Source organism: Nicotiana tabacum, chromosome 6 (genome assembly GCF_000715075.1).
Source record: "Nicotiana tabacum cultivar K326 chromosome 6, ASM71507v2, whole genome shotgun sequence".
Lineage (NCBI taxonomy): Eukaryota > Viridiplantae > Streptophyta > Magnoliopsida > Solanales > Solanaceae > Nicotiana > Nicotiana tabacum.
Genome location: NC_134085.1, coordinates 90,413,430 through 90,428,613, shown reverse-complemented (window position 1 = coordinate 90,428,613; position 15,184 = coordinate 90,413,430). Strand labels below are relative to the sequence as shown.

The 15,184-nt window shown below is 35.9% G+C and overlaps 1 protein-coding gene across 1 annotated transcript; it reads right to left on the bottom strand.

Moving 5' to 3' along the window:
- Positions 1–5,996: 5,996 nt before the first annotated feature.
- On the bottom strand, positions 5,997–12,665 carry LOC107814298 (putative 26S proteasome non-ATPase regulatory subunit 3). Its single transcript, XM_016639679.2, has 8 exons — positions 12,392–12,665; positions 11,768–11,958; positions 10,733–10,870; positions 10,501–10,637; positions 10,232–10,286; positions 10,037–10,147; positions 7,824–8,063; positions 5,997–6,854 (listed from the first exon to the last, which is right to left on the bottom strand). The coding sequence occupies exons 1-8, from the start codon at positions 12,480–12,482 to the stop codon at positions 6,342–6,344; spliced, it is 1,476 nt and encodes a 491-aa protein (XP_016495165.1). The 5' UTR covers positions 12,483–12,665; the 3' UTR covers positions 5,997–6,341.
- Between the last annotated feature and the right edge of the window lie 2,519 nt (positions 12,666–15,184).

The following is a 15,184-nucleotide window of genomic DNA, read 5'->3' as shown; positions in this document are numbered from 1 at the left end:
TTAATACTTAAAATCTATTTAGAGTGGTAATTGCTTTAGTTGTTTTGATAAGATAAAGTTTACTAATACCTTTATCATATCTCATTGATATATTTAAAATTAATAAATTAGTATGAAACATTAAAAAATCATTATTGATGTTTTAATGTTCTTAAAGTTTTAACACCAATGACAATGTAAAACTTGATTTGAAATATTACACTTAAAATTTAAATTAATACTTTAAATCTTGTCTGTCCTGCATCTATTTAGATTATTTTGTCTTTCATTTATAGTCAAACAAATATGTATACATTAAAGTAAAACCTAAATTTTTATCTCATATGTATAGCATCAAAAGAAAATATAACTAACCACAATTAATGTTATTACATTTAGAGGTGACGAGGCTAAGACGACAGCTTTTGCTCGTCTGTATGAGGAACTAAGGAACAAAGGTGGGGAGAAGAAGTTATTCCGACTCGCTAAGGCGAGAGAGAGGACAACTCGGGATCTGGACCAAGTGAGGTGCATAAAAGATGATGACGACAAAGTTTTGATGGGAGATGACCAGATTAAGAGGAGGTGGCAGACCCACTTTCATAAACTTCTAAGTGAAGAAGGGGATCAGGATTTTATACGTGGGGAATTGAGGAATGCCGACAGTAACCATGAATTAAGTAATTGTAGGGACATTGAGATCGATGAAGTCATGGAGGCAATGCGTAAGATGAGAAGGGGCAGAGCTACCGGGCCAGACGAAATTCCGGTTGAACTGTGGAGGTGTGTGGGTAGAGCAGGCGTAGAATGACTTACTGCATTGTTTAGTGTTATATTCAAGACTAATAGGATGCCTGAAGAGTGGAGGTGGAGTACAATGGTCCCGTTGTATAAGAACAAAGGTGATGTCCAGAGCTGTAACAACTATAGGGGCATCAAATTACTAAGTCATACCATGAGAGTTTGGGAGAGAGTGGTAGAGATGAGAGTGCGAAGGACGGTGTCTATTTCAGACAACCAGTTCGGGTTCATGCGGGGGCGATCTACCACAGAAGCTATCCACCTTATTAGGAGGATGGTGGAACAGTACAGGGATAGGAAGAAGGATCTCCACATGGTGTTTATTGATCTGGAGAAAGCGTACGATAGAGTTCCTAGGGAGGTCTTATGGAGCTGCTTAGAGGATAAAGGGGTCCCGGTTGACTATATTAGGGTGATTAAAGACATGTATGCTGGAGCTAAGACTCGGGTTAGGACAGTAGGAGGCGACTCTAAACACTTTCCAGTTATTACGGGGTTGCACCAAGGGTCTGCGCTCAGCCCATTCCTATTTGCCCTAGTGATGGATGCACTGACTCATCATATTCAAGGGGAGGTGCCATGGTGCATGCTATTTGCTGATGACATTATTCTAATTGACGAGACACGAGGCGGCGTCAACGAGAGGCTAGAGATTTGGAGACATGCTCTTGAGTCTAAAGGTTTTAAGTTGAGCAGGACGAAGACGGAATACCTCGAGTGCAAATTTGGAGTTGAGCCGACAGAAGCGGGAGTTGATGTGAGGTTTGACTCTCAAGTCATTCCCAAGAGGGGTAGTTTCAAGTACCTTGGATCGGTTATTCAGGGGATCGGGGAGATTGACGAGGATGTCACACACCGTATAGGGGTGGGGTGGATGAAGTGGAGGTTAGCGTCGGGAGTCTTGTGTGACAAGAAAGTGCCACCGTTACTAAAAGGTAAGTTTTATAGAGCAGTGGTTAGGTCTGCCATGTTATATGGAACTGAATGGGTGCCGGTAAAGAACTCACACATCCAGAAGATGAAAGTAGAAGAGATGAGGATGTTGAGGTGGATGTGCGGGCATACAAGGATGAATAAGAATAGGAATGAAGATATTCGAGAGAAGGTGGGCGTGGCCCCCATGGAAGACAAGATGCGGGAAGTAAGACTCAGATGGTTCGGGCACATTCAGAGGAGAAGCACTGATGCACTGGTGAGGAGGTGTGAGCGATTGGCTGTAGTGGGCACGCGGAGAGGTAGAGGGCGACCTAAGAAGTATTGGGGAGAGGTGATCAGACAGGACATGGTGCGACTTAGAATTACTGAGGACATGGCCCTTGACAGGGAATTATGGAGGTCGAGCATTAAGGTTGTAGGTTTGGGAAAGTTGTGAATATTTCTACAGCACAATAGAGTGAGACTAGCCAGTTAGGAGTTAGACTAAGAATGTCATTGGTCGTCTATTAATGCAGGGCTTTACCTGCTAGTTTTACTATACCAGCCATCTATTTCGTATTTCGTATTCTGTATTTCATATCTCTTATATTGCTGTTATTTTATTATGCATTTTTATGGTACTAATATATCGGCTCCTGTTGCTTTTTTTGAGTCGAGGGTCTCCTGGAAACAGCCTCTCTACCCTTCGGGGTAGGGGTAAGGTCTGCGTACATATTACCCTCCCCAGACCCCACTTGTGGGATTACACTGGGTCGTTGTTGTTGTTTTACATTTAGAGGTGAAGTCACGACTTGAATTTTATGGATTTTAAATTTTAGGATAATAATATTAGGTATTAGTAACTTGGTTCTTAATGTAATTTTTGTACATAGTAAATTTCTTAATATAAATATAGGGTTTGCACATCCTTCCCTTTAGGGTGCGGCTCTTCCCTAGGATACTTTGTGCACTCTATCGATTTGCATTAATGCTATTAGGTTTGACTGAACCCGAACTTTGGCTTCTAGCTCCGCCGTGGTTACTTTAGCTATTAACATTGTGCAAAAAATTTCAGGTACCTCTAACCTTCTCTCTTTCAATCATTTTGCCGCTCAAAATTCTATTTGAAACAACTGAATTCGCCACTTTTATCTGCCTTGTACATTATTGTGATGATTTTTCTATATATATACACACGTGCACACACTGTTTTCATCTGCAATGGACAATTGTAAAGTAGACAAGTTGCTCATCAACTCTGATTGAATAGTCATAGGTGCAGGAAATTGGGATGAAGGGAAAATGGGAATATACGAGAAACAAAAGTAATTCACAAATCCAGACATTAGTTGTATAGTCCCAGTTTGCAATATGTTGTCCAGAAAAGTCGTACACACCTAAACCTACTCTTGTTTGTAGTGGAACTAGTACCACCTCTCAAATCCAACAACTAGTTAAAAGCTGCGCGGTGAGATACACGTGCTCCACATTAGCTTCCATGTAAGAAAACCCTTAAAATCAGTTTTCTCCAACAAAAAAATCTCTATTCATTTTCTTCTGCTCACCCTCACTTGCTAACTCTTCCTTCGTCCCTTCTTCCCAAAAGCCCCTTAGAGAAAGAGTCGAAAAAAGAATTTTAATAGAACTCTTTATCTAAAACTTCTCTTTCTTTCAGATGAATGAAAGAGGAGGAAGGTTGATCGGAAAAAATGGAAGCTTTCCCCGAAAAATCTTTCTGGCCAAAATCTGTTGATCATATCCCTTTTTTTCCAGCTTTTGTTGTTCTAGAAGGTGAGAACACCTTCTTTGCTATGTCACTTCTCGGGGGGCCCATATAATGGATCAACATCCAGTATTTTTGCTGAAAGGGTCAGCAGTATTGTCAAATCTTTTGGATTGAGTTCGACTAGGTGATGATTGCTTATTGTTCTGTCATTGTCATTGTGCAAGATACTTTAATGCACCTCCAACCTCCTGAACTGATACCAGAAGGATGAACACATACTTCTGCAAACTCCTCTAAGCTCACAAACATCTAATTTCCAAGGGTGTTTTGAAGAATTTGCTTGCTTTCATGAACAGTAATAAAGAGAGAGATATAAATCCTCTTGCATAAACAGTGGAAAGAGAGAACCTGTTTTCTGGATATCAAAGAAAGTCGTTATTTTGCTAGATTACATTCTTGCTCAAGGGTTATATCCTTGCTAAGTTGTCTTCGTAGCTGGCAAGATGCTTTCTCAAACGGGCACCATAAACAATTACTTTGTGCAATTGCGGGAGAAAGCTCTGATACTGCCAGAATTCGACTTCTCTAAAAGTGAACTATTTCCTTCCTTCAACCCTCGCCCTTCTTAAGTAAACAGAAACTAAAATTGTAAATGCTCCTTAAGAAGTGTTTTCATCCTATACTATGTTGCTATAATTTTTATTTATAAGTACTTATAAACGAGTTCATGTAACAGAGTAGTATATTGTGCCAAAACACTGTTCTCACGTTTGTGCCAACATAAAGCCTATTTGTTTTTCATGTGCCAGGAATTTATAAACCAAAGAGTCGTCTTTCATGTGAACTGAAATACTGCTGATAACAAAATTTTATCTCAACTCGTCATCTTCCTCTTCAGCTACAATTTTTGGCGAGCTTGTCATTTTGCTATTGCTGGCCCTCTCAGCACTTGCTTCATTTCTCACACTGGCTCATTAAGACAACAATTGTCTCTGTTCTTATTCCATACCATAATACATTGGCATGACTAAGGGGTCGTTTGGTAGGAGGTATTAGAAAAAATAATGCAAGCATTAACTCTATGCATTACTAATACATTGTTTTGGAATCTTTTTTCAACTTGTGTATAATACACCATACTTGGCATTATCCTATGCATAAGTAATGCATACAAAACCATGGCATTAGTAATACCAAGGCTTTAATGCATGCATTAGCATGGTTAAAGACAAAATTGTCCTTAAAGTCCCTTAAAGCTAGAGAATATGGAGGGCATTTTTGTAAGCAACTATTTTTTAAAAAAAATTTATGCAATGCATTATAATTTTAATACACCACACCAAACAATAGATAAGAAATAATATTTGCATAACTAATGAGTGCATTACTAATACAACATTACCAATGCATGCATTACTAATACACCTTATTCTGCAGTATTCTTATACACCCTACCAAACGAACCCTAAGAGTGTGGTCTCGATCGCATGATGGTGAATTTTAGCACCTATTGTCACAAAGTAGTATGTGCAAAAGTACTTCATATTCATTCTAATATGGAAATTTGACCCATTTTCATATTGAATGGAAGGTATGAAATAAATCAGATTGAGAAAAATACAATGTGAATCTTCGATTTTTATATTTTTTTTTCCTTCCTCGATCCATATCCCATAGGTAAGGTGATTGAATCAATAGAGAACTTGTTTTCCGTATGAATCAATATTATTCCATTCCAAATCCTTCGCAATACCTCCCAAGAAAAATCTCGAGTTTAATTGACGGGTTAGCGCGAGCTATTCATGCGGTACACCTTTGTCGTTCCTTACTGGATGTACCGGAAAACTTGTGAGAAACAAAAGTAAGAACTCCTGATCACCTAGGCGAACAAAAGCCTGAGATTGCTAGAATTACATCTGCACGTGATCTTTTTTTCTCTTGAAGACTTGTAAAGAACTAGAACTTTGTAAGATGACCAAACCATATACCAACCCAACAAGAAAGAAACAGAAAACAACAGAATGTTTCTTGCCTATTTGCTGTTTATTTAGGTAGAGGGACTTCTAGACTTATGTTTTACTCGTACTGGGCAATTGGGAGGGCCATGGTGGGGGAGATGTCAGTGGCAGAGCAATCGAGCAACGGAAAGGTAGACGCAGGAGAGAAAGGTACATCAATAGTTGCATTTGCCAGACTTAATCCTCCATTAAATCTTTAAAAAGGTGATTGCACAGGAATGCCCAAACTTTATAACATATCGGGTACATGGTTCTTGCAAACTTTAAAACTAACAAATTATTGTTAAAAAGGGACTACTAAGTTGCAGCTCCAACAAATTTGGGACCTCGAAAAATGCTATTTTGGTATAAACATAAGGCTTTGCACCAAAGGAAGAGCATGATGCTACTTGTGAAAACCCCTGGCACCTAATAGGATGACATGATATGGAATCAGAACAAGTCCAAGGAAAAAAAAAAAAAGACTCCTTTCTCTGCAGGTAAAACCAAAGCAGGCAGAGAAAAGGTCAACAAAATTGCAGGAAGTGCAATATCAGTAGAGCCATACATATTAAAAGTTGACAAATGAATTTTTGATGCATTATCCAAATAAGATCTATTAGAAAACTCTCTTCCATCACAAGCATTTCAACTGATCCCCACCCCCCACCAAAACTAAAGATAAGAGTGTAAGGATAACAATCTTTTGCGGATGGAAAATGCATGGCTCAAACAAGCAGGACAGATGTACGATTAAAGAGATATTTAAACAGCAGTAATCAAGAAACCTGATGTCAGATTGCAAGAACCAGAAGATCAAAGGAAATTGCACATGAAATGTATATGTGATCATATTCTCTGAAGAGAATTCTTAAATAAAGCATGCCGCCACATGTGCATCACAATGCTGATCATCAGTTCCATCAGAAGTCGTCGTCGTCCTCTTCAGCTATGTGCTTAGCAAGTTCTTGTTCTTGTTGTTGTCTTTCTCTCCTCTTCTCAGCACTTTCTTTTTCCTTGTGAGAATTCGGAGGAAATCGAAGAGCGCAGACAGCTTCATTATGCATATTAAGACAGAAGGCAATTCTTGAGTTAAAAGCAATTTGAGGCTCATTTGTGGAGTAAATGTCACCAGTTTCCTTTGACACCATCCATCCATTAGCATGATCTAACGTGGCATCAATTGCACCATCTCGAATTGCTTTTGACACGATACTCTCAGCATCAGCAAAAGGATTTGGAGAATCCAATCTCAGCTTCTTTGCCACATCAGCCAATGAGATCCTAGAGTATGAGATACTGATGTTGCGGAGCCCAGTCCGAATGACATTATGCCGGAGTCTGACAATCAAATTGTTAGTCCCATCTGAACTGAAAGTGCTTGAAAACTTGTCCGCAACCTTTCTAAATAACTCCAAATCTCCAACGCGAACAGCCTGAAAATCCAAGATCATATACAGATCTAAGAACTTGATAGGGGATCAAGAATAAAATGGCCAGGGGAGGGACAGGTGCTTCTAGCAATGGCACTTCGAAACACTAGTCTCTATCCTTATGGTATATGAAACACATACACTTCAAAAAAGTTCATGAATCTCTTTATCAAAGACATCTCCTCATCATTAACTCCATTTCTTTTAAATAGATCCAAATTGAGAACAGAGCTGGTAGATCAAGCATCTATAGCTAAACAACTAATTTGTAAGTTGTGACAAATGACTGCAAGTACAATTCACAAACATATCTTCATGTATTCCTTGACAAGTAAATGAAACTCTAATGAATATACTTTAAATTAGAATTTAACTTATGCTTTATAGAAATGCATCATAATATACTATAAAGCATGTTTTCCCTATAGTAATTGTTTGATAAATGCATGTCTTATCAGTTGTGGCACTTGGAACACTTACTCGCTAATGCATATAGGATAAAAGGAAAACACTGCAAATAAAGTGGGCGTTTGGACATAAGAATTGTAAAATTTCAAAAAAAAAAAAGAGAATTTTTTTTAAGTGAATATGGTATTTGAAAATTAGAGTTGTGTTTAGACATGAATATAATTCTAGGTTGTTTTTGAAGTTTTGTGAGTGATCTGAGTGAATTTTGAAAAATAGTTTTTTGGAATTTTTCAAATTTTCGAAAAATTCCAAAATTCATCAAGTGAAAATTGGAAATTTTATGGCCAAACATTAATTTCTAAAAAAAGTGAAAAAATTTCGGAAAAAAGTGAAAAAATTCTTATGTCCAAACGGGCTCAAAGTATTTCACATTTTTTTGAAGAAACATTGAACATATTTTTTGGAACATAATATGAATTAAACAAGAAAGTCTCAACTTCGATGGTTGTAAGCTCAAAATATGCCTTAGTACAAAAAGCTCGAGCCTGGTTTAGTGATACGCACATTTGTCAGCTCAAAATATGGCCTTAATGCTTTCTCCATGCCTTTCTGCATAAAAACAGTCCTCTCCGGGATCTCCCCAAGCAATAAGCGGACTATAATAGCCCACTTATTGCATTGAACTCGGAAACCAAGAGCGGCTAGAGGAGCTTTACGAGCAGCTTGAAGAAGAGATTCTTTGGCATCTGTATACTCCAACTGGATTGTCCTGATCTTTCCATGGTAGAAGAGGTATCGGCAGAACTGAAGGATAAAAGAAAAGGAAGGGAAGATGGTGAATGAGGATGAAGTGCAACAACAAACATTGTACAAAAATCTTTGAGCAAATATGAACAAATAAAATGTTGAACAGAGGATGCGATTCAAACAATAAAAACTACTAAAATCAAGTCTGACCACTTCCCGCTCGTTAGGTTCAAACATAAATATTGATGCTTGCCATGATACCAATATAAAATCTCAAAAATATCACCAGCGCCTAGTGAGATATATGTAATTTCATACTGATGGACAAACAAAAACCTATTTAGTTACTGTTATTTTGCATTCTGAACCAAAAACCAAAGTTAGTATGAATTTATAGTTTGTCTCCAACTCCATGTCCTTGCTAGTCCAAAACAATTTAGCAATTAGAAATTGCAGTGTCCTCTACATGTTTAAATTATATTTTAATTTCTCACTCTAAGATTGGTTTAAGCAACAAAACTGTGGCATAGACACTTGTGCAAATCTTTAAGTATTTTTTTTTACTTGAAATAATGGCTTACTCAATCAAAATGAACCAACTTGAAAATAAAAAAGAAATAATGAGCAGAAATTGGTAGCGGAGTTCTGCAGAGAGACCAAGGCAGTTTAAAAACTAAGCCATAAAATATAATTTTTTATTATGTGTTCTATTTCATCGTATATGCTACAAAGTGAAATACACTTTCATTTCTTTTTTGTGTTATATCCTCTTAAATTTTCAAAATTTTAATGCCTCATGCTACTTAGCTTAGTAGTTACTGGTACTAACAACTAATTTTATTGAATTGTTAAGTGGAAACCGTCAATACTTAATAATTACAACAGAAATTTGTGGACATTATGGAAAGAAAGGAATGTAAGACGGTTTGAAGACAGAAATAGCTCAATACAGAAGATTAAGATGAATTGCATTTTGTTATTTCATATTTGGTGTAAAGAAAAATATGTAGATGAAGCAGAATCATTCATAGATGTCATAGAATCCCTGTGAGATGAGCAGGTGATACTTTAGCGTTTTGTAATCTGTAAATATCCTTCTCAAAAGAATATCTGTAAATATGGATTCCAGCACTTCCTTTGTACTGATAATTTAATATACCGTTACCTTTCTCAAGAAAATATGTCTACATGTTTAAATTATATTTTAATGTCTCACTTCAAAATTGGTTTTAAGCAACGAAACTATAGCATAAATGCTTGTGCATATCTTTAAGTATTTTTTTTACTTTGAACAAGGACTTGCTAAAAGCTCACTCCTTAATCAAAATGAACCAGATTGAAGAAAAGAAATAATGTGTGTAAATTGGTAGTGGACTGCAGCAGAGAGACCAAGGCAGTTTACAAACCAAGCCATAAATTCCTGAAGCTAATAGTTTCAAAATACAATTCTTTTATTGTGTATCGTCATTTCATTCTATGCTACAAAGTGAAATAGAGTTTAATTTCTTTTTTGTGTTATGTCCTTTAGTAGCAAATGTTTGTGCCTCCATGATCTTGCTACTTAACTCAGTAGTTATCTTTAGTAAAGTAGCAACTAAATTTACTGGATTGCTAAGTGTAAATAGTCAATAGATTTAATAATTACAACAGAAATTTATGGAATGTTGAGATGTTGTATGCTTCTAATCAATATTTGATAAAGGGAAGTTTAATCATATCCATTAATCCCTTTTTTTTTCCTTTTGAGGGAGGGATGTTGTTGGGTTTGGGTGGTTAAAATGCTTAGTATACACATGGCTTAATCCATTATGTTCAGGTGAAGAGGAAAAAATATGAAAGCAAGAAAAGGAGGGGAGAAGCAAAACTGCTAATTCTACAACCAATCAAGTCTCCACTTAGTAACCGAAACTTGAAAGTATACCTATATTTTAGGAAATATGAACAGGTTTTACTAATCACGAGAGAAATAAATAATCAGTCTAAGGAATGCCACATATGCACAAAGATGTGAGAATAAAGTTGAGAATTACCTGCTGATTTGAATGAGCTTCAAAATGGGGGGCCTTTGACCTCAATTTTTCTGCTTGATCATACAAGTTGTAGTGAAGGTAATTCCGCAGCAATAGATTTAGAAGCGTTTCCTGCACCCATAATCGTCATATCAATTAGATGCAATCACATTTAGAGGATAAAAAACAACTAGGGATCCTGAATAAATGACAAACCTGACCCAATTCGTCATGGCGCAGCGTCGCAATCCGGTGCAACCCAAGGAGAATACTGTTGAAAAATACAAGTTAAATTTGATTATAGAAGCAAAAATAGAGAAGTCAAATGAAAGGTACAAAACGGTAGTACTAAGGCTACAGTTCTCTCTTCCTAAGATCTAACTGTGAGAACTTTTCCCATTTACTAATTAAAATCAAAAGTTTTTCGATGTATATACATGGCATAGCAGTTATATGTAAGCTTGAACCATTAAATTGGAACTCACCCCCTAATTTCAGCAAGATCACCAGTTAGTTCATAGCACAGAGAGTAGTAAAAGTAGAGCCTTGATGCTAGTACATCAACAGTCCTCCTGTTGACAGTTTTTAGACGAGCTATGCTTGCTGAGGAACATGCCTTAGCCTGAAAGTAAACAAGAAATACATTGTCAATCAAGGAAAGCAAAAACTTCATTGGTGAAGGACAATATGACATTAAATACAAAACTTTTATCCTACCTCATTGTATTTCTTCTGGTCGATTAAAAATATCAGAACAAGCAAGTAGCAATAGATCTCAAGCTCTGGCAAAGGATGTTTTGCAGGGGCTTGAGATGCAGATGTTGCAGTATCAACTTCCATATCATGCTCATCTTCCTATGAGAAATAAACAAATCAAAAGGCATAATCATCATATCACCAACAACCCCTAGAAAGAGAGGATTTGTTGGAATCACAAATAGCGGCTACCAGATAAATAGTTGTTCTAGCAAGTGGGCCTAGTGCAAGGGATCCTCTATCTCCAATCATAATGTCAAAGGTTCGAGTCACTAAGCGGGAAGTGGTAAAGGCCATTTTAGGCCATGGGGAAGAGCACTTTTCCCTTCTTTTTTTCTTTTTTTTTTTTTTTTTTGGGGGGGGGGAGGGGGAGGGGGGGGACTTTGGATGCCATAACCACAAGTTAGGAGGTGGGGTTTATCATATCAAAAAAATTGGGTATGCTGATAAAGTAACCTGAATTACTGTGCCTACTGCTGACCAAATAGAAAATCAAGAGGAAGCATATGAAAGGCTGAGAGACATGATACAAAGATTATGTGGGACAAGAAAAAGAAAAATGCACTGTTTTTAGGATATAGTCAACATAAAACTGGTAAATTCAAGAGATGGCATAACATTAAGGGGTTGTTTGGTTCACAGACTAATATACCTTGATTATTTATTAACAATAATACATGGATGTCCTATGTACATTCATCATCATTCAGAGATTGCAATCAAGAATTAGTTTTACCCTGGTATTGCTAATACATGTATTCTTATTCCACATCACGTAAACACAGAATCGTATGGAGTTTTAACCAAAAATGAAGAATGCAGAGTTCTACAAGTAATACAGAGTCTTATACCAGAAACCAAAAGCCGTATTTACATTGCAAGGTTTTACGGTGAAATTATTTTGACAAACTAAACAAGCACTAAGGATACTAAACATGTTCAGAAGGATGGCATCTACATATATCAACGTTCAATAACCATTTTTAACAAAATTACCGTGGGTAGATATGAAGATAGCTGCGAATGCACCTCTGATCTAGGCACAAGAGCATAATTGAGGAAAGCAGAGAATACAGAACCTTTTAGCTTCTTCCTCAGTGCCATAGTCAGCCTCACGGCTCTGGCTATCCTCCGGACCTCACGAGCATATGCCCCACTCTCAATCAGAGATGCTATCTCCTTCAAATCTAAAACATTCAGACAATTTCATTAACAAATTGACCATTTTCTGGAACTCTAACCAAGATTCATTTAAACAAAATTAGTATCTTATAAAAAGGATTCATTTTTTTAAAACCCAGAAATTTTTTCAGAGAACTCTTGAAGATATAAAGCAAAAATTGGATCGTTGAGACTATATATCACAAAATCAAGAATTTATTTTATAGAACCCTTGAAGATAATACAAATAATTGGATCTTTGAGGCTATATAGTAAAACCCATAAACCTAAATTCCACAGGAAGCGAGTTCCTTTTATCGTGGAGTTAACAAGTTTAAATAAAAACCGAGAAAATTCCATTCAATAATCCTTGAAAATAAAACGCAAAGTTAAATCTTTATATAATGAACTCCATAAACCTAAACGACATAGATAAGAGTTTCTTGCATTGTGACTTACGGTGCAAGACAGAGGGGCCGCCAGTTGAGGAGACAGAGTTGGAAGGAGCTGCTGCTGCCTGCTCTATCATCTCTACGTCTTGAGTAGTCATCTTTCGCAACAACTAAGATAATTGGCTCAAACAATAGGCTCAACGAGTGTTTGATTCAACTTCTGAATGTTTTGATTCACCTTAAGAAGAGTGGGTGCTGCGGGAAAAAGAACTCTAAACAGGTGTCATTGATCCGGCCCGGACCGGTTCAGAAAACATTGACGCGGGCCAATTTGCACGGGCAAATGCACATATGGGTGAAAATAGCACGAGATAGAAACCATTTGCAAAATTATTGAAAAATAATCGCTATTTTACTGTAACACAGAAAGTTTCAGCATAATATACTGAAGATTGGTGCACTTGCGTATAAATATCTAGCATATCATGTTGGAACTCCAACATACAAAAAGTTACAACATAATATATTGTAGATTGGAGCACATGTGTATGAACTTGTAGCATATTATATTGGACCAGTATATTATATTGGAACTCCAGTATATTATGATGGAAGTCTAGTATATTATACTGTAACTCCAATATATTATGCTGGAACTTCGAATTTTGGATAGTGTTTTGGTTCAGATTTATCTTTACGTGAAAAGTGACTAAATTTCGACTACTTTTGAAACTATGCCTATTTTTTAATTATCACTTGTAAATTTGGCTATTTTTGAATTTTATCCCACATATCTCCATTCTAAGAATGTTATTAATAGATTAGTCGGTACTAATTTTGTCCCGAAATTTTAAATTTAAAATTTGAACTTTAGGACAATTCAAAATATTTTTGTATTGATAAATTAAACTAAATATCTAAAATCCAGGACGCACTAATTAATTTCTAAATAGCATCCCTTTAGAACGAGTACCTGGTATTATTTCTACTATTTGTATCTATACCCAGTTTTAAGGTTATCATTGAAGTTATACCCATTTTTTTAAAAATTTACAAGTCTACCCGCTTTAGAATCAACTTAAGCTTGAAGAAAAAAATATTTTAGTCTGAAGTGCAATGCACTCAAGGACAATAAAATCTAAAGTTCAAAAATTGCATTTAAGACGCACTTAAGGCTAAATAGGTCTGGAGTGCAGTAAATATTTTCATGCACTTAACGCCAAATAGGTCTAAAGTAAAAAAAAAAATTAGACTTAAGATGCACTTAATGCCTAATAGGTCTAAAGTGCAACTAATATTTTTATGTAATTAAAGCCAAATAAGTCTGAAGTACAAATTACCCAAAAATATAAACTTGTTCTTCGATAATCTAAAACATGATTCAATATCTAAATCTACTTCAAATGAGCTCAAATTTGAAATATAACCTTAAAATATCATAAAGAACAAACTCCAATTATCAATTTGTCAAAAATAATAACGACTACAATCTAACAAACCTATTTTGCAATTAAGAAGAATAAGAAGGAGAAGAAACTCTAAGCAATAGCAAAGAAATGGCTTTCGAATTTTCGTTTAGATCATGGATCTAATAAATTAATCATGGAACGTTTAGATCGAATTTTCGTAAATGATTCCTGGACAAGTCTTTATCCAAAAGCCATGGTTATCCATCTTTCCAAAACACACTCTGATCATAACCCTTTGTTACTCCAATTAAACCCCAATAATAGATTTCATAATGGAAAACCTTTTAGACTTGAATCTATATGGTGTAGACATCCTGACTTTGTAAACATAGTTAGGACTAGCTAGCTTTCGAATGATCTTCCTAAAGCTCATCAGATTTTCAAAGAAAAAATAATTCCTTGGAAAAATGATACTTTTGGAGATATCTTTAAGAAAAAAAGAATTATGTTGGCACGACTTCAAGGAATTCAGACCTCTCCTAAGTATCAAACCAGCCTTTTTTAATGAACTTGGAAACTACTCTCCAACAAGAGTATAATGCCCTTTTAAAAATGGAAGAAGACTTTTGGAAGCTTCGTTCTAGAATTAATTGGTGTAATGACGGTGATGCTAACACTCGCTTCTTCCATAGTATGGCTACTAATAGAAAACGCGTTAATTCTATATTATATTTTAAAGATAATAATGGTAATTGGGTTATTGATGTCAAAGCCATACTAGAGTATACTTACAATTATTTTAGTGACTCTTATAATCTAAAATAAGTAGCAAGAGGTCTTGTTTCAATAATAACTATTGTTCCTCTAATGCTATTGATTTAACCATCCTTGATAATCCGGTTACAAAGGAGGAAGTTAGGAAAGCTATTTTTTCATTCAAACCCTTTAAAGCTCCGGGTCCGGATGGTATTCATCTTTTTTTTTTATCAAAAGTATTGGAGCATAGTTGGTAATTCAGTGATAAAATTTTGCCAAGAAGCCTTTGAATCACAATTTCTTCCTAAGGGTATCAATGATACTAACTTGTGCCTAATTCCAAAAATAGACAATGCCACTGACCTAAAGAATTTCAGACTTATCGGGCTTTGTAATACGGTGTACAAAATTATTACAAAAATCTTGGTTAATAGACTAAAATAATTCCTATCAGTCATTACAGCCCTACCCAGAATTTTAAAAAATATAAGGGCTAGTGATAATGCCATTGTTATTCAGGAAATTATTAACAATATGTCCTCTACAAATAGTTCTAAATACGACAAGTTGTTAAAAATTGACCTCCAAAAAGCTTTTGAGAAGTTAGAATGGGATTTTATTCACAAAACTTTAGTCTTTTTTCACTTTCCTCCAAAAATTTCTAAGTTTATTATGCACTGTATTTGCACTAGCAA